The following is a 24,682-nucleotide window of genomic DNA, read 5'->3' as shown; positions in this document are numbered from 1 at the left end:
AGATCTCCATATATTCAAGGGTCAAAAAAGAGCCTACATGTGTACTATAAAGGCCCATGCATTTTGCACCTGTACAGAGCATATGCATGAATAGAATGCATGAATACAGGGTCTGTTCTGACTTCCAGATGAACATGTGGGATTTGAGTCCAGTGGCACCTTAGAGACCAACAAGATTTTCAAGGTAAGAGTTTTCAAGAATCAGAGCTCCTTTCAGATGAGCATACGAAGGAAGAATGGGAGCAGCAGATATGGCCTTGTTTTTTCCTTTCCAAATGTTTATGGAGTGTGAAATAAACAAGACATGTTGAAAGGGGAAAATAACATAGAAGGAAACGTTAAAAGAAATCAGACTTGTCGCTTCGAAACCTAATGGATAATGCATTTAGGAAGGAGTATTTTACAGTATGCAATCTGGGTTAACTGCAATCCTAAGAAGAGTTACTCTAAGGTTATTGAAATCAATAGGTTAAGACTGTAGTAATTCTATATATTGTTGAAGGCTTTCATGGCCGGAGAATTCTGTAGTAATTCTGTTTAGGATTTCACTGTCAGTGTTTGGTGTTATTTTGTTGAATTCCAAACCTTGGAGACTAAGCTAAACATGATGCCAAGAGATCCATAATTGGAACTTATATATTTTTTTAAAAAAACAGATGATAGGGAAACAATCCTGATCAGGGCCATAGTGCTGGGGAGAGATTTAACACTTTCCACCATGGCATTATCCCAGGCAAATCAGACATACTCCTCTGAACTGCTGCTGCTCCATGTGGGAAAACATACTGAAAACCTGTATCGTTCCTATACATTTTCTCCTGTGGTCAAATAGCAGTTCTGGAGAAGGGAACAGTGTGCTGTGTATGTGTTAAGTGTCCTTTTTTACAGCACTGCAGCCCCAGTCTGAATTCCAATCTCCATAGATCTATTACCTTTTTTTAAATAAATCAAATTACAGATCTCCTGCCATCTTGTCTACTTGCAAATACTAAGATCTTTGTACTTTTATTCCAATGGAGTATTACTAAGTTACTGTTCACACTCCAGATATATTTATACATTTGGGTAACTCCGTAAACTGTGTCCTTTGCAGATAGTTGTGATTTTACTAGTTCATAGTTTCATTTCATATAAGAAATAAAAGGTTAGAACCCTAAGGTAGCCATGTCATAAAACATTACTTCTTGGAAACCAACTATGCAACCATGCAGAAGGACACAGTTAACACAGACTCAAAGTTGACTGTTCCATGATTCACAAGAAGGCCAAAGACTGGTAACAGCAAGGAGCAAAGGCGGAAGTGTGCTCCTTGCTCTGGGATCATTCCTGGGTTGAAACGGAGACCTGTTTTTCAACCTCATAGTTTTTAACAAATCAGTTTGACACAAGTCATTCTTTCTCCCTTTGTAATACACCATTTTAATCAAGAGTACCAATGCTGGAGGAGGCATGGCACTGGAGCCCTAGGGAATGGCTGCGTGTTAATAGAGCTCTGTTCCTTCAGACACAAACCCCCCTTTTTACAAGTGAGTAACGGCAAACTCGAACAGCATATGATGGAGAAACGAGAACCAGACAAGAAAAAACATTATATGAAGTCTTTGAAAAACTTACAGGACTTCTTCAGCGTGCCAAAACAATCAAGGCCACAGGACAATGCTGAGGCAACAGGCTCCAAAATGGCCGACGCTCGAGAAAGCAAGGCAATGAACCTCACACAATATGATGACATCTCTCTGTATCCGCAATTAGTGAAATTGCAATGAAATATTTAACAACAAATCTCTCAACTAATGAATCTTCTATTGGAACAGCTTAATGAAGTTAAGCTGGAAATAAATAAAACGAACCAAAAAGTGCAGCATGCATTGGAAGCTGGCAGAGAAATGCAAGAAGCTGTAAGCGATTTGAAAAAGATTATTGAAACTCAACAAGAAAAAATACTGAGCCTTGAAACTGGAGCTCACCAGAAGAATTTGAAGCTTCATGGGATAGACGAAGGGTACACTCACAATGAGGATCTTCACAACTGTATAGCAGCTTGGCTTGCAGAACAGATTAATCTAGAAGATGGCATAGCCCCATATATTTCAAGGGCATATCGCATTGGCTCAGTCAGGAAATATAACAGCAAGAAAATGCCAAGAGATATAATAATAGAGGTTCCAGATTTCAGAGCACGGAAAAGGATACTAGAGGAAGTGAGGGGGAAAGGATGCCTGACATTCAAAGGCTCTCCAGTATAAGTCTTCACTGATCTCTCTAACGAGGTTCTACTTAGAAGAAAAGAACTAAAACCAACAACGGAATCACTGAGAAATGCAAACATTCCATACAAATGGATTAATCAAACCAAAATACTGGTCATCCATCAAGGCGTACATCAAATAGCATCGGATCAAGAATCGGGAGAAAATCTTTTACTGAACCTGAATGTAGAAACGCTGATGGAAATCAACAAAGCAAATCAAAAAAGGAAACTGCCTTACTCTCCATTGTCTCAAAAGGGAAGCAAAATACTGATTAGACCCACATAATTGTATAATGCTATTGTCTGTTGAACAGAAGGGTAACGTTATTGTTCAAATATGTATGCTTGGTTTAATAGCAGGGGGTCTGAGGGAAGGGGGACTGTGGCACAACAAAAAAACCAGAATTGCGTTTAAAATTTTAAAATTAAAGAGATCTCAGGGCAGGTTCAATTACCCTGATATAGACTTCTATCACACAGTGACGCAGCTTTTGAATTTTCTCCAATTACAACTAATGACAGACGCTTCAGATTGGACTGTAATATTGCAATCGATGACAACCAGATACATGTACCAACTTGCACCAACTATATCTAGATTTTCCCCTTTTGTCTCCCAGCAATGGCTATCTCCTGAATTAAAACAACAATTCAATAAAAATTGGGGAAACTCTGAACACATCAGAATAAAAGATTTAGTGTCAGACAAAGGGCAACTTGAGAAGGCAGGCATAGAACAGAAAGTACAAAAATTGATACTTTGGTTTATGTATCTACAAATTCAAACCATAATCCAACGACTAAACGTAAAAAAATTAATGAAACTACCCAAAACAGAATTTGAAAACCTGATGGATACGACCAAATTTACTAGGAAGGGTATGATAGCTAAGGTATACAAAATCTGTTTATCAAGTAACAAAGCTGAAGAATTTAGCTATCAGATGAAGTGGCAAGTAGATTGCAATAAAGAAATTTCATCAGATGACTGAAAAAGAATATGGTCTTCAAGTACATATAATTCTAGAGCAATAGTTACTAAGCATCAAACCTACAAAATCTTAAATAGGTGGTACTTAATGCCAAAGAAAATATCATTAAAATCCTCATCCGTGTCAGCATTGTGTTGGAAAGGCTGTAAAGTTGAAGGCACGTATGCACGTTGCTGGTGGAAATGTCCACAGATCGAAAAATTCTGGAAAGAGGTTCTAACCTCTATTAAAGATATCACTGGATACGACGTTCCTATGCCACCAGAAATTCTCTTTCTAAATCTATGGGGAAATACTTCAATCCCCTTGATTAGAAGAAACCTTATTAACACACTCTTAATTGCAGCTAAAAATGCAATCACAACCAAATGGAAAAATAAATTGGCACCAACATTAGATCTCTGGATGACGAAAATCTGGAATCATTTAATTATGGAAAAATCAATGACAGGCTCTTTCAGATGGATCACTATGTTCAGGATACAGGCTTCTGGGAGAAATGGCTCCCATTTTATGAATATATTGAGAACAATAGCTTATATCCTTCCTCCACCCATTTTTACTCATTACTGTTGTAATTACTGGAATTAAGGAATTGTTATGTTGTTGTTATTGTTACAGAAAGTAAGAAACCATTCTGTAAACTGTTCTTTCTACTTGAGACTGCTTACCCATTGTATTTTGTATTTAACTGTTTTATTATTATATTTCTCTCAATAAAACTTATTTAAAAAATAACTAAAATTCAAAAACAAAAAACAAAAAAACAGAGTACCAATGCCTTTTATTTTGTTTACATTTTAGCAATTAAAGTAAGTGCATAAGTCTTGTTCTAAAACTGAAATTGTAAAACACAAATGACATAAAATATCAACAGAGTCCTCAGTGTCACAACCTTTGAATTGTCTTTACTTTGAAAAGAAGAGAAAATTCATAATGAGTCATTTTAATGTACTTTCTGGCGTATAATTCAGGGATATAACAATTACTACATTTAAAAGTGCTACTATATCCATTAGTTCAGTAGAGCCAGTTTGTTCTCTACATATTTTTTGAAGAATTACAAGATCCCAATGACATCATGACATTGCCCCAATGGTGATTTTTTAAAAATTATTTTTCTCCTGCTGGCTGCAGGAGTGGCACTGGGAAACAAGAGCTGGGTGCAGGGAATCTCCTATCCACAACAATGGCAACCCTAAGATGGAGTGTCTAAGGGCGAAGCTACAAGTGACGAATGACACTTGAATGGCAAGTGTATTTCTCCCTGTTCACTTGCGCTCCACTCAATCCACTTGCCGTTCAAGTGTCATTTGTCACTTGTAGCTTGGCCCTAAGTAATCCATCAGAACCTTGGCTACACGTACTCCTCTCTTAAATTATCTTTTCCAGTTGGCCAGTTGGGGGGCTGGATTCAGGTCAATAAATGACATCACCCTTGTGGCTTGGCAATTATGAAATTGCTTCAAAAATAAAACACTTGAGATATTATAGCTTTCAAGGTAACAAATATTTATCATAAACCCAGTAACTTTACAACCCCGAGTATAACTGAATCATAATTCTTATGAACATAGCAACATTGACAGAGACAGGATCTTCAGTGCCCTTCAGAAAGGGCCCTCTGAACAAAGGCAAGCCCTAAGAAATGGTACCTAGAAACATAAAGGGAACAGTAAGTTCAAAATGTTATATTAAAGAAGTGCAGGGCTGCTTCTTCCCCTGTGTCCTCTTCATCTGTTCCTGGCTGCTGTTCTTGCAGTTTTCTATCTTTGGCTTGGGCCTGCAAAGAAATTTGCAGTCCCCTCTGTCAAGTTCTAGGCCTTCTTTCACCTGCTGCAGGCCAGACTGACTCAGGAGAGTTTTAAACAATATCTGACAAACTCTTCCTTTATAAAATTATATAGTAATAGTGAAGTGGCGCTGGTCTTTGGATTCTTAAATCTGGAGATCAGAGCCATGAACAGACAAGACAGATCTTCCTGTACACCGGAAAAAACCAGGTTTGCAGAAAAATCTGATATCTAAAAAAAATACACGGTGGGGGAGGTTAAAAAAAACACCAAAATGATCAAAGAAGAACCTGTAGCTTTAACTAGATGCTCTCAGTGGCTGTTGCTAAGCAACCATAACAGTTTAGCCAATATTTACAGTTGCCAACTTCCAAGTAGGGACTGGAGATCTCCTGGAATAACAACTGCTTTCAAGGCAACAGCAGTCAGTTCCCCTAGAGAAAATGGCTGCTTTGGAGAGTGGAATCTATGGCATTATATCCCATCAAGGTCCCTCCCCTCCCTGAATCCTGTCCTCCCCAGGCCACACACGCACACACGCACACACACTTTCCAACTTGGAGTTGGCAGCCCTGCCAATATTTCAGGCTTGGTTTCTGTCAGTAAAAGGCAGGGGAGGGGGCATGGCCCTTTCCAGGGCTATTTTGGCCTTTGAGGGAGGACTCATTGGGGCCAGGCCAAAAAGCAACATCAGGTGATACCACATGACTTGCATGACTCACCCTGGCTGCTTGCTACTGTTCAACAGCAGCCCTCCTCAACAAGCCAATGTAGTGTAGCAATTAGATTTTCAAAGTAGGATGTGGCAGACCCATGTTTGAATCACAACTTTGCTCTGGAAGTTCACTGGATGATTTTGATCCAGTCACACACTTTCAGTTCCAGTCACACACTCTCAAGTCTGTTATCAGGATAATAAGGCGGCAAGGAGAATAATGGAAACTGCTTTGGGTCCCTGTTGTGGAAAAAGACCGTATATAACTGATTTAAATTAATAAATATAGATGAATATGGGGGGGGGGGGAGATTAAAGGGAAGTTGTTTAGTGGGTTTGAAGGAGAGAAGTATGTCGGGAAAGGTGAACATACTGAAGCTGTCACAAATACGGAAAGAAAAAATAACATGAGAAAAGGGTACAGGGAAAAGTGAAGTAATCCCTGCAAGTCCTTGCAGGTTCCCCACCATGCAACTGGGCCGTACTCAAATGGCACCAAGCAAGTAGGCCATAGGGGAAAGGCTGCTGGGGAGAAAGTGAAGATGAGGTGGGGGGGCAGAAAAAAGCGGGTGAGAAGGAGAGAAGGAAGCAGGAAAAGGGGGAGACGCTTTGGAGGCAGGGAAGGATCAGAGGATGTAGTGGGAGAGGGGGGAAATGGTTCCCACCCCCTCAAGTCCTTGCAGGTCCCCATTTGTTATGTTCTTTAAGGGAAATTCAAATATGCAGTTTTTTTCTGATTGGGCCCATTATGCACCATGAAAAAAATTAGCATTTCCCTCAATCAAGTTCTGAGCCTTCTGTTGCCTGCTTAGAAGGCCAGACTGACTGAGAGGGTGGGGTTCTGGCAGTTGGTAATATATGAGCAGAACCACAAGTGACAAGAGGCACAGATTGGACACTTGTCTGCTTCCCTCAAGTTTTGATGGGAAATGTAGGCAGCTTGGTGGAATGTTGGACAAGTGACAGTTGAAAAGTCCATTGGACAGCAGTCAGAGAGCGAAGCTGTGAGACCAGGATGCCTACATTTCCCATCAAAACTTGAGGGAAGCTGACAAGTGTCCAATCTGTGCCTTTTGTCACTTGTGGTTCTGCTCTATGATCAACTTTACTAACTGCCCATGTTCTGTGACTTTTTGCCCCCTAGACTCTAAATTCTAACTTTCAATAGAAATAAAATGTTAAAAAGAAAATGACATGGGTTACATCTACACTAATCATATAGCCTGGTAATCCTCTCTCTCTCTCTCTCTCTCTCTCTGTGTGTGTGTGTGTGTGTGTGTGTGTGTTATGTGTAGAGTTGCCAGGTCTGCTCTCCCAGGATGACGCTATGACAGGAAGTGATGTCATCGCACAGGAGCCAGGAACGTTCCCGCACTTCACAGCAGGCCAATTTGGGCCCCAAACTGACCTGATTTGGCCTGTTAGGGGCTCAAATCGGCTTGCTGCGAAATCTGGTAGTGCTTCCGGGGCAGTGCAATGACATCATTCCTGGGAGTAGTCATGCTGCCCTGAGAGCATGCCTGAGAGGCCTATTTCCTTGCCTTTCCCTGTGCCAGCCAGGTGAGTGGTGGTAGGGGGCAGAGGGTGGGAGCAGGGGATCGTCTGTCCCCACCAGGGGCCTGGGATCTCTAGTTGTGCTGTCTAGTCACCTCCAACCTATAGTGACTCTATGAATGAAAGACCTCCAAAATGCCCTATCATTAACAAACATAATCAGATCTTGCAAACTGGAGATCAGTCAGTAAACATCTAGAAGATTCACATATACTTCATGGCTACAACTCTGCTTATTTATGAATTAAGTATTGTTACAATCAAAGTGTAACAGATTAGAGTTACCTACCAATAATTGGGGTTATATTAGGGTTGTAAGGTTCCCTGGGGCTCAAATGGGCTGTGTGTGTGTGGGGAGAGTGCAATGTGAGTACTTAATCTTGAATGCGCATACAGTGTTCTCTCTCCAGAACACTTCTGCATTGTACTGGGAATGATGTCATTCTCAACACAACATGGAACACGGAGCACTCAGGAGAGAGCTCCAGCGGGTTGTTGACCTGTTCCTGCACCTTTCTCCCCCAAAGGCCAGGTGAGAGGCAGCAGGAGGACAGAGGGTGGGAGTGGGGGATCCCCCGCCCCCACTGAGAGAATGGGACCCTAGCTTAAATTTACAGGCTTAGTTGTTATAACTTTGCCATAAAAGATATATAACTTACTACTGAAATAACTTAAAGGTTCTTAAGAGAGACAAGTAGGCTCAAAACATTATTTTTTTTTGTCTTTAATCATTTAGTCCATGAGCTTAATTGAGATCGGTAACCCTTCTCAAAGTTTAGAGAATGTCTGTCGCTGGGCCTACCTACAGCAGAAACCTGATACTGGACATGCTGAATATCATGATCATGCTATTTTTCTTACAAGGCAGGATTTTGGCCCCTCTGGAATGCAAGGTAAGCTCTGTATGGAACAGAACCTATTATATAATGTTATCTCTACTAAATCATGATACAACAGATTGAATTTCATTGACATTTCACAAATTATGTAGCAGCAAAGCTGTATTTGCCTTAAGCCTCCTAGAGCCCTCCTCCTACCCCACCTTGTTCCTCTTTCATCTTGGCAAGTTTCGTCTGTGCAGCATCACAGAGCAATTTGCTTTCTTGTATTCTTTTGGATCCTGCTTTATGAAGGCTGTATGTGAAATAAGTTGATCAACAATAATATATAATAGGGACCATAGGCGTCTCTACTATGTTGCCTTACATATTATCTGTTGCTTTAAATTTGTACTCCTGTATACTACCTGTGCTTCATGTTGTCTAATATCAGTCATGGAAATGATTATGTTCTGTTTCAGCAATTCTTCAGCTCTGTTTTGGATCCTTGCTAATGTTTTGTCTTTGTAAACTTGTATTTGTTTATCCTATGGCATTGTCTATGGAAATGTCCTTGACGCTGTATGTAAATGTCCTTGATACTGATTTTACTAATCTCACATTATGTAATCCGCCTTGAGTCTCAGTGAGAAAGGCAGACTATAAATGACATAAATAAATAAAATACAAATAAGTAAATAAATAATTGATTAATTGAAATTATTTAAGGCTACTTTTCCACCAACCGTATCCCAAATTGCTAATTTGTTTCACTTGCTTAAATTTTAGCTTCTTAGCTACTGATTTTGAAGATTAGACCCTGTGTGGCAAAAAGCAAACAGGAAAGGAGATCAAGTAAACTGCACATTGTAATAGGAATTAACTTCTTGGGGAGTACAGTTTGGGTTGCATTCTGGACAACTGGAAAATTGTTCAAACTCTATGTCACTTATGTCATCCCCAGGCCAAAGCAATCTCTATTATTTTACAAATGACTTTTGTAAGAAGCCAAACTGTGGGCGAAGCTACAAGTGACGAATGACACTTGAACGGCAAGTGTATTTCTCCCTGTTCACTTGCACTCCACTCAATCCACTTGCTGTTCAAGTGTCATTTGTCACTTGTAGCTTGGCCCTAAGACACTTATTTATCTCATGACAAACTTTCTGACAAAAATGCTTATGTACTACTGAAATAATATATATCACTATATAGACGTTAAAACAGGTGTGTGTGTGTGTGTTGAGATAATGAAAAGTGGCCACAAGTTGCTCATCTCACTGACTTAACTGATGATACCTATAAGTCAGCATTTAATTTTTCAGAATCCTGAAGATCTCACTACTAGAAATAACATGTTTGGTATGCAGTTAAACAATTCAGGCACCCTGATTACAAAGTATTTTAAAAAATGTGCCTACTCCTTAGGATATAAACCATAATCCTCTGTGTGGAAGCAAACTATATTTTCCTGATTCTTACCAAATAGGCTATGCTCCTGTTACTGGCATGTGTCATCCAGTCCGAAGCTGTACACTCAACCATGAAGATGGCTTCTCCTCAGCATTTGTTGTAGCCCATGAAACGGGACATGTGTAAGTAGCACTTTAATCGATCCTCATATATTGTATAATGGTGGGGTTTCCACTAGCCATGATTTCAGTCAGAGAAACAAATATGCAAACAATGGAAGACATCAACAGATTGGTTTCTTCCTTTGGAAAATATAGGAAAGTTATTCTAGTCAAGGCTGCCACATGGGTGCCTTGGAACTCCTGAACCAAGAACATATTTTCCTGTTAAGATTAGTGTCCTTTAAGAACAACTTTCAATGTATTCTCTTCTGTCATAGACAATATAACATACCAGGGATATTGTGAACCAGATATTATTTATGATTAAGGCAAGAACAAGAAAGCTTCCAGGCTTGAGCCCTACTAGCATGAGTAGAGCTATGCTTGCAGAAGTGAAATCTCAGACTTCTCATCTCGTCCTGCAGCCTTCTGTGCCCTTGTAAATCATGTCTGGTGGCAGAGACCAGAGGACCACAGGGAATTGTGTGTGTGTAGCAGAGGTTTGTAGTAGGAGGGGGGAATCCGCAAACTGCTCCCCTTTCCACCTTCTACCAGTGTAAAAGACAGAGTTCAAGACCCTGTTTTTTACACCTGTATCCGAATTAATTTTTCCTGTATTTTAGCTTCACATGCTGAAAATGGTATCTAATGAGAACATAGACATAACTTCAGGTCATCTGTTAGCATGTGCAGGGATTGCAATAGGACTCAACAGAACACCCCTGTCCTGTGATCTTGCTTTTACTGGGCCATTTTGAGGGTGAGGAATTCTGTGCCCACTTCACTTGCTTGAACTCAGTCCTCCCTCTCACTTGAATACTAGTTATTCAACCTCTGAATGTGAGTGCTTCATTGTGCAGAGAGAAAGAGCTGTATAGGGATATAAGAAGGCTCTGAATGGGAGAGGGGAGCAGGATGGCATTCCTTCCACTATGGATACTGATATTGGTGTTCTGTTTATAGTAGGGTTTATCAGAGGGGTGGTGGGAGAAGAGCATTGCCATCTGCTGATATGGAGGAGTGATGCTGAAATCTGTTTCATACAGTTTATCCACATTCAGGGTGTATGTGTGAGTGCATGTGTGTCTGCGTGCACTTGCATGTGCATTCAAATGCCAAAGTGTTTTTGAGAGGTTTAGGAAGCATATGGATAAGGGTGATCCGGTAGACATTATTTACTTAGACTTCCCAAAATCTTTTGATAAGATCTTTCACCAAAGATACCTGAGTAAGCTTAACAGGGCCTTGGCTGGACTAGCAAGTTAGTGGTTAGAATGTTGCTTATTCTGTTCTAATACTGGTTCTCACTGACTCCAACAAATCTCATCAGATCTGGACACTCTATACACTTACATGTCATTGGTACAGGGAAATATGCTTGATCTACAGGTTTTTTTATGTCATAGTGTCAGTGTTTTCCCTCTTGGTAACTGGGTTGCAGCTTAGGACAGTTGGATGCCTGGGGTTTTCAGGCCACGGAAAAGGCCTTGCCGTTTTGGTACTATGTGGTCCTGGTAGGTACCTGAGTGAAAGACCTCTGGGAATCCTATGTACACTCTTTTGAGCTTCTCAAAAGAAGGATGTCATACAAATAGAACAAATAAGTAATACACAAATTAAATGAAAATACTAATTAACAACTGGTAGAAAAGAAAGAATATTAAAATAAGGCAATAAAATCTTCAAGAGGCTCTGTTCTACCATGTTTTCTTCTAGATTAGGCATGGAACACGATGGCCAAGGGAACAGATGTGGAGATGAAGTCCGTATGGGAAGCATAATGGCTCCTCTGGTCCAGGCTGCATTCCATCGTTTCCATTGGTCTCGATGCAGCCAGCAGGAGCTGAACCGATATCTTCAGTGAGTAGAATGATGAAATGTCATCTATTATTCTAGACTGAAGCTTTTTATATATCATTATTTGGGTAGGTATGAAGTTTGGAATTTAAACATAAAACAATCCTGCTAGTAATATAGAGATTACATTCAGGGGGTGGAGGTGGTAGAGAGTGCCCTCAAGTCATAGCTGACTTATGGTGACCCCTAGTGGGGTTTTCATGGCAAGAGACTAACAGAGGTGGTTTGCCATTGGCTGCCTCTGCAACCCTAGCCTTCATTGGAGGTCTCCCATCCAATTACTAACCAAGGCTGACCCTGCTTAGCTTCTGAGCTCTGACGAGATCAGGCTCACTTGGGCTGTCCAGGTCAGGGCACATTCATGGGATAAAGGCCATAAAAACATAAATTACAATTTCTAACAGCTTGTACAGGGGCAACATAGCAAATAAATTTGTTTTCTCACTTTTCAATATATGTTTTTTGTCAGTTCTCTTAAAACAATAATTTTAGGTATAATTAAATGCAAATAGATTAAAATGATCTGGTTTTATGCCAGTGCCTTTTTAAAAAAATAGACTTGTTCAATTGAGAGTCTGTCATTTTTTAAAGAACAGACACAAAAAGATTATTTGATGAATAGATGTGATTCATTGCTATCAAAAATGTATTGTGCCATCTTTTGAAGCTGAAATAGATATACTATGTGGATACCACAGGAGGTAACTCTGAATCTTGTAATTGTTGTCTGTGCATTTGTAACTATGAGAATTGACTATTGTAACAGACTCTACAGAAGTCTGCCCTTGAAGATGCTTATGAAATATCAGGTGATACTGGAAGTCACAGTCTGCCTCCTCAGTGAGATGGTGAACCTGAAATATATGCAGTGTGACTGTGCTGGCTTCTAATTAGCTCCTAATCCCAATACAATTTGTTTCCTTAATTCCTTCCTTCTAGCCTTCTAAAATTTATAGGTAAATTATAAAAATCTTAAATCAAGTTACATAATGAAATAACTGACAAAGTAACAAGACAAGTAAAAACGATTTTTAAAGTACTGTTTAAAAAACACTTTGTTCTCAAATGCCAGTGACTTGAGGCCAAACTAGATGTGACAGGATCCATGTGTCTGACACAGGGATACCACTGCCATTTTAAAACCTAACACAGATGATTTAAAAATGCCATGAGGATCCAGGCCTGCTGTGTGGCAAGACAAGGCACCCTTCTTCCTCCACTTGCACCATTTCAAGTGCCAAAATGGCCACCCAATGGCTTTTTTTGGCACTTGTAAAGGTGTGGTGGGAGGAGGAGACAAGTGTACCTTGTCTCACTGTCATGTGGGCCCAGGTCCTGGCAGTATTTTTAATCACCCGGGAGAGGCTTTAAAATGACAGTGGCAGTCCCCTGTCCGATACAGGGACACTGACATATCCAGTTGGGCCCTTAGTGAGCCTCACTGAAAAGCAAATTTCAAAGTTGTGCTGCATTCACAGCAAACACTCTGCCCTGACTCTTTAAGATGTCATTTCATGTAATAAAGAAGCCTAACATAAGGTTTTTATGGCAGCTCTTAAAGAACAAAGAGGTTCATATGGAAAGGCAATGCTTTGACAAATATGCTGCTCCTAGGTCATTTCAGCATGCAGTCTTAAGCAGAGTTACACTTTTCTAAGTCCGTTGAAGTCAGCTTTTGCAAAGATCATAACCAATGCCTTGAACTAGGCATGGTAGCTAGCAGGCAGCCAGTGCAGCTAGATCAGGGTACTGCAATATAGGTTTTAGATGTTCCCTATGGTCTGGCTACGTCCATAAGTAGACTGCTGTAGACCACCATCTGCTGCTTCCAGCTATAACACGTGGGAGGATATAAGTTTATGGATAATAGTGAGAAGGCCGATATCCTCAGAGTAGGATGGGGTGGAAGGGTGCTGCTAATAGCTCACCAGTTTAAGCTGTAAAAACAGCTCTCCTGAGGTATGTGACAAGTAGCAGGGTTCTATGCCTGTGCCTGCTACAAGACAGTCATCTGTTCCAGTCTGGTCCACCAGACACCAGCCACGCATCATGCCCACCATGCTGTACCTGAGAGTTATGGGTCAATACTGGATTCCAGACCATTCTCAGACTCTTATCCATCCCTTCAAAAGAACTGTCACTGTCAAGAAGAAGCAAGTTCGCCTCCCTTAATCTACTCAGACAGCCCACCATCAGCACTTTTGCTTTGTCAGGATTGGGTTTAACATACAAAGTCCTTCATGGCTTTGGAGTTGTCTGCTATTGTTCTAAGAAAAATGGATCTCAGCTAACTCTAATAAGGTGAAAATACACTAGAGCAAATGGCAGTTGAGCAAATATAAAAGTGAAACTGACCTGAGCATGCTCAAGAGAAGAGGTGGGCACAAACCAAAAAACAGACCAAAATTTTACACAGACTGGGCTGGTTTGACATTCACAAGCTGGTGGGTCGTGGGATGCACCTTTTCTCATGGGCATGACATGGCCGGTCCGTCGGTCCATGAAACCAGACATTCCGGCACTGAGCAGTCAATTCCCTAGGCAACATAGGAGCCGCCTGCAGACCTTCTGCTACCCTTGAAACACACCAATCTTACCCTGAAAGCCTTGATAGACAGCTCTGGCTGCCAACCAGGGAGCTCCTATTATTCTCTATGTGAGCGTTTAGTATATAAGACTCAGCACAGAGCCACGGTTTCATTTTCCAGCTGGTTACCGGCTCAGAGGAACTGCTTGTTGCGGGATGGGTTTTTTTGGATTGCACTAAAGAGTGGCTTGAGGCTTGTGTTGCAGCAAGGCTCTGGGTGAAAGCAAACTGCTGAGGGCTCATTCTTGTTTCTTCTCCCCCCCTTTCAATTCGTATGACCTGTAGTTGCTGATGCCATTTTAGAGATGAATTTGGCCATTTAAAAATGCTGTAAGAGCCTGTAGTACAGCAGATCAAGCAATCTTGTGTCCCCAATGGGGAGGATTGTTTCAGCATGGGGAAAACAAGATCACCTGATCCTAGCGCACTGTGGGCTTAATCAGCACTTTAAAATGGTCAAAGGGGGTTGATTTTACAGACATCCTCAAAGTAAGTCTTTTTCTTTGTAGCCACACTTATCTCTAGTAATTTCTAAAATGGCAACAGCCTAGCAGGAGCACTCAAACCAGCATAACCCCACTCCCCAGTCCATCTACATTCATTTCATTTTCCTACTCTTACAGTGACTGACTTTTAACTTTCTGCTGAAAACTTTTTGCCATGTTTCCTTGTTGTGGTCTGTTTAACAAAGTAAGGAATGAGATTAGCAGTTTTCCCCATCATTCCCAATGGGGGACTTTCATCATTCCCTATGGGGAGGTGGGGCTGGAATAATTGTTTTTCAACCAAAGATCACCAAAATGGCAGCAGAGTGACTTCAGCCTGTCCTTCAAGGAACCCCCATGTTTCAAGCAAATTGGACAAAAGGTTTAAATTCTAGGGACCTCTGAACAAAGTGCCCCAGCATCATAATTACACTTCTGTTATTCCCTATGGAGGACCAGGGGGGGGTGTTAAATAGTTTTTAATCAACCAAATGTCACCAAAATTGTAGGTCGTGTCTTCTGCCTGTCTTTCAAAGAACATCCTAGATTCAAGCAAATTGAATAAAGGGTTTGAATTCTATGGGCCCCTGAAAAAGCCCAGGCTTTCTATATTCATAGAGAAAGAAAGCTGTCTCTCCAACTCACAAAGGAGAGGGGAAGGAGAATGGCAGCTCTCTGCATCTTAGGATTGGCTAGAAGAGCTCTGTACTCCTCCCTTGCAAGGGTCTGATTGGAAAGGTGAAGCACCATTGTCCAGGAAAACAGTAGGGGAAAAGTATGTGCTGCTTATGTTGCGTGGTAAGCATTAAAACTTGGGGGGAAATGGGGTTTTTTTACGGGAAAGTTTTGTTATTGCAAACATCTTGGATTTGTGTTACCATTCCAGAAAATCAAGGTAAATGATTCAAAACAGTGATTTCCAAGTATATCTTCAACTTGGGAATTCCATTTTGTATACCCCTAGTATTAACTGTGCTTTGTATAATTCATTTCTGAGAACATATGTACTTATTTTGTTTGAAATAAATATGAATTGAAACCACAAACACTGCAAAAGTCTCACATTCCCATCTGTGGCTGTAATTTTTGTCCATTGCAGTTCCTACGACTGCTTGCGTGATGATCCTTTTGACCATGACTGGCCTTCCCCGCCTCAGCTGCCAGGGATTTACTACTCAATGAACGAGCAGTGCCGTTTTGATTTTGGTTTGGGTTACATGATGTGCACAGCTGTGAGTAAATGCAATCCTGCTGTACCTCAGATTTTTCAGCTGCCTCTGCAATAGGATTGTCAACTCTGGGTTGGGAAATTCCTGGATATTTGTGGGTGGAGCCTGGTGAAGAACATCAGCAAGGTATAATGTCATAAAGTCCATCCTCCAAAGCAGCCATTTTCTCCAGGGGAACTGATCTCTGTAGTCTAGAGATTAATTGCAGTAGTAGGAGATCTCCAGGTTCCCTCCTTAAGGTTAGCAACTCTACACTGTGAGGAGCCTGAGAAGAGGATTGGGTTGGATCCATTCTGAGGCTCCTTCTGCCAGAAGAGAACACCTCTGCTTGCAGAACAGATATATGAGCTCCAACTCAGTGTATCCTACTAACACAAAGTGAAAATAATAGCAAACTCTGAGGCATCACAAATTCATGTAAACACTCTTGTTTTTTATTCCTGAATTACACAAATTGTTGTGCTTTACATCTGTTAAGAGTTTTTGAAAAACGTGTAATAATAGTAAGAAGGTATAATTCATGTTGTCATGTTAACTCCTGGATATAATGAAAAGCCCGATTTGTGCAATGACCTCTGCTCCTTTTTCCTGAAGTGTAATGCAACATGCATTCATAGGGATTTGCTATTGTGAACACATATACAACTACGAAGTCCTTATTAAGGATAGCTCACCTTAGTATTTGGAACTATCTTCTATTTAACATTCCAAGGGCAAATCCTGGCCACTTTAATTTAGTATTACAAGATCCACTTCTAGCTCAGTATATCTGTGGCTTCCCTAGATCCACAGTACTAAAACAGAGATGTGTTTCCTTTCACCTCACCCCTATAGCAAATGATCACAAGATATAAACCATAAGGAAACAAACATCTTCTGCCAGCTCCTACCTTTAGATCTTCAGTGCTGAGAGTAGCATCAGGATAGTATACATTCACTTTAAGATACATGATTTGTTACATAAAAACCCATGAAAGCAATCTGTTTTACATAAAATTTCTGTGGCTAGATAAAATACTGTTGCTGTTTTCCCATCCATTCCTTCTAATTTCAAATCAGTAGTTCCTCTCCAAATACATGCCTCCTGAGAAATGTTATCTATATTTGTCCCCACATGTATCAATAATCCCCATGATGTTCTATTCACAGAACAGAACAGAACAGAACAGAACAGAACATGCTATTGTGCATGTCCTGTTGGAGTTGCCAGAACATCACTATTGGCATTTACTTTGTCTTAGAAGCATCCCCTTACCATTCTGTTTGATTCCTCCAAAATCCTAATTTAGATTTTGAAATAACACAAACTTTAGTTTGGAAAAACTAAATTAGTATAAATCTAATAAATAATATATTTAATGTAGATATTTACTAACTGGACCAAATGGACGGAATAGCCAGATAGAGGTATGAGAATTCCACACTTCTGCTGTACATGTGCACACCAAGGAAGGAGGAGGAAAGGGAGCCTTTTGTCTAGGGTTGTTATGGGGAGTGGAAGTTCTTTTTTCTCAAACGTGATAGTGTAGATTTCCTCACCTGTGGATTTCTGCCTGTTATGCCACTGTAATACAATGCAAAGGTTAAAAGTTGTCTGATTCAGCAAGTATATGTTCCTGGCTTGTGTTTGTTTCTTAAATGGCTCACCTTGTTCTTAATTGTTCAACTATGCTTGTAGTATATAAATATAAGACAGCCAGTATAAATATATAAGAGAGCCAGTTTGGTATAATGGTTAAGAGCAGCGGGACTGTAATCTGGAGAGCTGGGTTTGATTCCCCACTCCTCCACTTGTAGCCAGCTGGGTGACCTTGGGTCAGTCACAGCTTATAGGAGCTCTCCCAGCCCCACCCACCTGATTGTTGTGGGGATAATGATGACATACTTTGTAAACTGCTCTGAGTGGGCGTTAAGTTATCCTGAATGGTGGTGTATAAATCAAACTTTATTATTATTATTATCATCATCATTATCATCATCATCATCATCATCATCATTATTAAATAAACACATTACTTCTTAGCGTTCTAAATAGAATTTTTCTCTTCATGAAAGAGGAATTGATTTGAAATTGATTCAAATTCCGAAAAGAAGGAATTGAAACGGAATTCTGGATTCGGGGAGAAATTGGGCAAAGAGGAATTAAGAGAACTCTACTTAACAACCCTATTTTTGTCCTATGATGATCTTTCTGAGTGCTGCATCCACATGGGGAAGAATTATCTCCTCCATTGTAGTTTGTAGATAATTGTAGATAATTATTTAGATTTTAAATCAGAACTGTCAAGGATTAGAACAGGTTGTCAGTGTTTTAAAGCCATTTTTATATAACATAAGGTAAAAATGAATCTGCTGTTAAAAAAACAAACTAACTTCCAATTCTTTTTCAACTCTAACCACTAAATGCTAGACAGAGGAAGGGGCTCAAGCAGATGAGAAACTGGGAGATCTCTCAGTGGAGCTCCCAGGTTATTTTTTTTTCTTAAAAATCTGGCACACAGGGACGAGGTTCAGATCAGGACTGTGAGATAGGGGGGTGTTAAATAAATGCCATTTTCATAACCTGAAATGGTCATGCAGCACCACTGACCTATCAGAGCAAATAATAATTCACTTAAGGAAAATGAATGGTGCAGTGGGAAGATTTAACTTTCCTTTACTTCACAATTCCAATCTGAATTCCGCCCCCCCCCCCCAATACCTGATTTTTAGAGGACAGGAAGAGACATACGAAGAGCTTTGTTCACAGAACTTCCAGCTTGTCATCTACTTATGAGCCTTGAGTTTACTAAAGCAACAGAAACTGTGGTTTATAATGTGAACGCCCTAATCCTGGAGTGATCAATGAAGAGGGTGAGCAAATATCATTTAAAGTTAGAACCTACTCTGCTTGTTGTTGTCAATTCTTGTCTGTTGTTTCCATTTTATTGGATACATAAGACAAATTTTACAAGCAGTGTTTCCATTTATTGATGTGTATGAGGCAAATCAAATGGCTTTCATGTCTTTGTGTGTGACAAATACGTTCCATTTATCATGTATATATGAGCAATAAGAAACATTATGCTTAGTTAAGATTAGTCTAGCTCCTTAGCACAAGAAGAATTAGAATCCCAACGACCTCTGTGGTGGTGATCATTATAAAGACGTAGGGTCTGATCAGACAAGACATGAAATGTAACTAAGGCTCTGAGTGTAAGTTTTCTCTCTCCCATGCACACCCAACCACCCAAAGCTCCTACACCCTCTGGTTTCATGCAAAAAAATGCAACTCTGCTAATATCTACCTAATGGGCTTCCATGAGCAGAAAAGGGCTCTGGGAAGTGGACATTTTGTCCTACTGCTGGTTCCACTACTAGTGACTCCTGGCCCTGTCCAGACATGTGGAACTGGTAGTAAGAAAAGTAGCCCTCCCCTCACTGCCCTTCTATGCTAGTGAAACTATACGGTGAAGAAGAGAGAGAATGGTGATGCTCCTCCTGCCTCTGGGTGCACTTGAAAGGTTATTTGTGCCCCGCCTCCATTTTAAAGGTGAGCACTGAGTCACATGTTGAATGTGAGCTGAGTTGGGGTTTACTCCAACCCACCTGCAGTTAGCAAATTGTTTAATGAGACCCTATGCGTCCTGGCTGTGAGCAGAAGAATCTCCATGAGCGCATGTATTAATAATCTCCAATCTGTTTCTCTTTCGAGACAAGATACTATTACTGAATTTTTAAAGTCACTGCCATTAATCTATAATCTGTACCTATGTTTACTGCATCCTAGTAGTCATCAGAGCAGATCCTAATTTGTTGTTCCTGTGCAGTAGTGCTGACAAAATACTGTACAGAGTGCTAATCGCATATTCTTTTATTCATCGTATAGCCTTGATGCTTATATAGTGTCTAGCCAATGGGAGAGCGGGTTGGCTGCAAAGGAATTGACTGAGGTTGAATACAGAGAAGAGTGAACTGATAATGATTGCGAGGGCAGCAATACACAGTGGTGTTCAGGCTGCCTTGAGACATCATGTTTGTAGCCCTGGAGTGTTCTTGATTTGCAGTAACTGCAATCCAGGTTACAGTGATGTTCAGGATTGATTTTTGCCAATCCCATAAAGTAAGAGTGAGTGACCCTCATCTACCTGATCCTGACCTAGTGGCCATTGTTTATGCCTTCTTAACCTCAAGAGCGGTCTACTGTAATATGTGTTTGTAACGAACTGTAGCTAATGGAATGTTATATGAAATTATTCAAGAAATATTTTTGTGTATTTTGCCCAAAATTTTGTTCATGTACTGTGAATGGAATATTCTTTTTCTAGATGCAATTTATGAGCACATGTCCTTTTCTTCTAGTTCCGTACCTTTGATCCTTGCAAACAGCTTTGGTGTAGCCATCCTGACAACCCTTATTTCTGCAAAACAAAGAAGGGGCCTCCATTGGACGGAACCATGTGTGCTCCTGGAAAGGTGAGAGATTGTATGCAGTTATCACTTTACTGAATGTGGTGAAAGGATAAGCACAAGAATCTACATAAGCAGGAAGGGCCAGTTATGATTGTTTCTTCTGAGCCTACATATGGTGGAACACCATATTGAAAATCAGAAATAATTAAGATCTGTAGAGATGGTTCGTTTCGAACATAAAATTCATGCTAAAGGAGTTTAGTGTGTTTAAAGCTGAAGATAAATAGGAAACGTGGACTGAAGGGACTTAGAGACTGAAATCATTAAAATGCATATCCCAGACTTTGTGGGAAATTTTTTTTTGAAAGGTTAATAGAAAAGGATGGATGCTACTACACAACAAAGCACTACACAGGTCTGGGCCTAAGTGGACAGTACACAGACTTGGGACTTGGCTCAGATATTGTCCTGGATCGCAGGGGGAGATGGCTTTTCAAGTAGATGCAGTTTCTTTTGGCCTAGGCCTGAGAAAAGCTGCACTAATATGACTGTATCTCAGGTTTCAATCCCCACTCTGCCATGGAAGCTTGTTGAGTGATCTTGGCCCAGTCACTCTCTCTCAGTCTAATCTTCCCCACGGGGTTGCTGGGACAGAGGAAAAGGAGATAGTGTAGGGAAAGGAGATACAGGGGAAATTAAGTGCCACCCCAAGTCATTGCTGGTTTGCCGCTTATCAGTATATCTGAATCTCAGCATGGTCCCATCTTTCCTTTTTCTTTAAGCTCCTTCGATCCAGTGATCTTAGGCAGCAGATAAGGAGTCTTTATTTCTTTAAAGAAAATATGGTGGAGAGGTACTTGGCCAAAGCCAGCACAGTCCTTGGATCTTTATCCACCTGCAGATAGGGGACTATATTTTCGATAGTGGGAGGGCATGGCCCCATCTGTGGATACTTAAATCTGGAGATTGGGACCATGACCAGACAAGCCACATCTTTCTACAAATCTGAGAAATTCTCAGGTTTGCAGAAAAATCTAAAATCTGAAAAAAAAATTCAAAACATGCAAATGATAAAAGCAGTGCCTATAGCATTTAAAAAATGAATGCCCTATGAGTAGTTATTGTGGGGATTGCTAGGCAGCCACAATAGTATTGCCAGCCATCAAGACTTGATTTCTGTCAGTTAAAGGCAGGATGAAGGGACAGGGCCATTTCATGGATATTTTGGCCTCACAGGCCATTCCTGTTCCTCTCCCCGCTGCCCTGGGGTGAGGACTTATTGGGTCTAGGCCTGGCAGCAACCCCTAGACTAAAGACTAGGGGGCAAAGAAGGTTGATAGGGAAGGATAAAAAGAAGCAGCAAAGTGGGAGAGGATGTGGGGGCTTCCAGGAGGAGGGGAAAAGGAAATAGCATTGGGAGGGGGATACAAGGGTAATGAGGTGTCCCCCACAGGTCCTTAAGGCTTACTCACTTGTCTCTTAGTAATATGCACTTGCGCTAGTTTTGTATAAGAACATTCTCTCTAACCTTTATGCTGCAATAATTATTTTAATTCATCTGTAGTTAATTCCTTCTTTATTTATAAAATTGACACTTCTGCTTATGTGCGTAACAATTAAATAAGTATTAGAACAGAAAGCTGGAACAATCTACACTCAGATCTTCTCCATGTAAAAACATTGGTAGGACTTTACTTGCTAGTTTATCTTGCATTTTTTAATTTCTTGTTGAATCTCTGCTCTGTATTTTTGATGCTGTTTCATTAACATGATTTATTGCTGGCTTTAATGCACCTTAGAGTTTTTATTGACTTCAGCATAAGACACATTTGACATAATTTATGGAGAAACAGCTAAATAAATTATAAGTACCTGTGTTGGATCCAGTGGAAAATTTCCAGTGATGGAAGAGGAAGGTGTCTTTTTCCAATTCCCCCTCAGAATGTTCCAGGGAGGTAGGTCCCTGTCCTCAAGCAACACCGCTGGGGGGTATTTGGGGTTGCAATGAGAGGGAAAGAAAGTTTCACTCTGTTGATGAAAAATAGCAGATTCCAGTAGCACCTTTAAGACTAACCAAACTTTATTGTAGCGTAAGCTTCCGAGAATCACAGTTCTCTTCGTCAGATGCCTCTGACAAAGAGAACTGATGAAGAGAACTGTGATTCTCAAAAGCTTATACTACAATAAACTTTGTTAGTCTTAAAGGTGCTACTGGACTCCTTGCTATTTTGTAGACTGAGAGCCAAGCTACAAGTGACGCCTTACACAGGTTGGACACTTGTCAGCCTACCTCAAGTTTTGATGGGAAATGTAGGCATCCTGGTTGCAGCTTGGCTCTCCATTACAGCTGCAAGACCAGGACGCCTAAATTTCCCATCAAAACTTGAGGGAAGCTGACAGGTGTCCAACCTGTGTCAGGCGTCACTTGTAGCTTGGCTCTAACACAACTAACTCCTCTGGATCTATGACTCTGTTGATGGAAATCCCTTCCATCAGTGGAGATTTTGTGCAGAATCGAACCTACAATCTCCACTTCATGGATATCACACAGCAGCATTGGAACCGATTTTGTAGCTTCTTCCTGTGTTCTTCTTGTAACAGGAGAATAAACTAACCACATAAACAGGATCAATGACATGGAACTTTCCCATGTGTATGTCATCTAGCGAAAGGAAGGGCAGCATCAATTGCTGGGGAAGGAACCATCTCTTTGGCACTAGCTAAGTGGTTCCTTCCTGCAAAAACTCCAGGACCACATGAGATCTTAGATGAGTAGTTCCTATGCTGATAGTGGTAGGTATGAAATCTCATTAGATTTTTCTTTCAGTTTAAAGTCATATGTTATTTATCTCTTGTCTGTTTTTCTTTCCATCTGAACTCCTGTTAATTAATGAGTTTATAGCCTTTGCTGTAAAATAAATCCATTAAAACAGTGTTTTATTGAACAAATTAACAAGGGATAAGGCAGTCTTCTGAATTCTGAAACCAGGTTTTATTGGTGCTTTTGAATATAACAATTAGCCTTTATGCAACTAGTCTAATAAAAAGCCTAATAGTTCACTAAAATCCCTGACAAGAGGGAATAAATATGAGTAATGAGCCCAATAAAAAGTATAATAATAATGCAATGCTGAAAATCTCTTCTCTTGGGAAAGGTTTTTATTGTTGCTGTATAGCACAAACTTTGCATGTTAAAATAACTGAGTTATTATCCTTTTCCAAAAATCCAAGTATATGGGGGGGAAAGGATCACGATTCACGAATAGACAAACTATCACAGAATAAAATATACAAAACAAATTTGAACTGCTGGTGTAAGAAAATGGTAGATCTGACCTTGCAGAGCTTTTCTGTATCTCATTTGTATTATTTTCTACAAGCCCAAATGTATACATATTTTATGATGTTATCAGACTACTGCTGAGCAGGTGGAGGGGAAGGGGGGAGGCAATTTCATCCCACCTATTTATATTGCTTAAAAGGAGAAAATTGAGTTTGTTTTGTAATCTCCTCTTTTGCTGTGGATTATCAGAAAATGGATAACTGTACTGCCTACTGCTAAACAGGCCAAAGATCGGAAGTTAGTACTTGTTTGTTTTGCTAAATAAAGTCAGCCTGGTTCAGCAAGGGTCTCGTCTGCATTGGATCAGGCTTCTGCATATGGGTCCTTTTCTAGATTTGGTCCCCAGTGGAGAATCGATGGCCGATGTGGCATCGATTCCACATGCAGAAACAGATGTGGGAATACTAGTGATCTGTTGTGGAAAGCTGGAATTCCATGTAACAGATTTGAAAGATCGACGGGCTTAATGGACTAGGTTATGGACCAAAATCCTGTCCCTAATTCCCTGTATAAGAATATTGGCCATCCTAGAAAAAAGTTCTCATAGTGCACCTTCCACACAGTGCCAGCTTAATTTAAAGTGCCAGCTGCTGTTGCCTTCACCCTCACCTGGGAGCCAGAGTAGCTAATCCTCCGTGCTTCCACATGCTTCACTACACTCTGGCCTCTTTAAAAACCACATCACAAAATGTACATGCCTTATAGGACTCTCATCCTTTCGTGAGAATTCAGCCATATTTTTCAGCTGCCAGTTGCCAGGTAGCCAAAATGGTAGCCACTATCTCACAAGAGGAAGGAATCCAATGAGAGTTCAGGAAGCATGGCTTGCTGCTCTGTTTATTAGGAGGTCTGTTGCAATGAGGCAGCAAGGAAGTGTAGCCATTTCACCTCCCAGCTGTGAGACAAGTTGAGGCAGTGGAGGTGAGGCAGGCAAGGCGGAGGTGAAGGAGGCAGTTGTTGGTGAGATGGGAAGGTGGGATGGGAGGCTGATGAAAGATGGGCAGGATGTTGCTGCCCCTCCAATTCTACACATAAGGAGATCATTTTCTCCTATCTCTACATACATCAACTGGCCAACTTCTGGAGACTCCT

The 24,682-nt window shown here is 40.6% G+C and overlaps 1 protein-coding gene across 1 annotated transcript in view; it reads left to right on the top strand.

The window, feature by feature from the left end:
* Positions 1-24,682, top strand: part of ADAMTS2 (ADAM metallopeptidase with thrombospondin type 1 motif 2) — a 361,463-nt gene that overhangs the window by 280,490 nt on the left and 56,291 nt on the right. The window contains exons 6-10 of the mRNA XM_054976819.1: positions 8,042-8,198; positions 9,613-9,718; positions 11,414-11,557; positions 15,726-15,858; positions 20,197-20,310. Of these exons, the coding sequence (XP_054832794.1) occupies positions 8,042-8,198; positions 9,613-9,718; positions 11,414-11,557; positions 15,726-15,858; positions 20,197-20,310 (654 nt within the window). The remainder of the gene's footprint in view (positions 1-8,041; positions 8,199-9,612; positions 9,719-11,413; positions 11,558-15,725; positions 15,859-20,196; positions 20,311-24,682) is intronic.

The sequence above is a fragment of the Eublepharis macularius genome, chromosome 4 (genome assembly GCF_028583425.1).
Source record: "Eublepharis macularius isolate TG4126 chromosome 4, MPM_Emac_v1.0, whole genome shotgun sequence".
NCBI classification, from domain to species: domain Eukaryota; kingdom Metazoa; phylum Chordata; class Lepidosauria; order Squamata; family Eublepharidae; genus Eublepharis; species Eublepharis macularius.
This window is presented reverse-complemented; position numbering and strand designations above follow the sequence as displayed.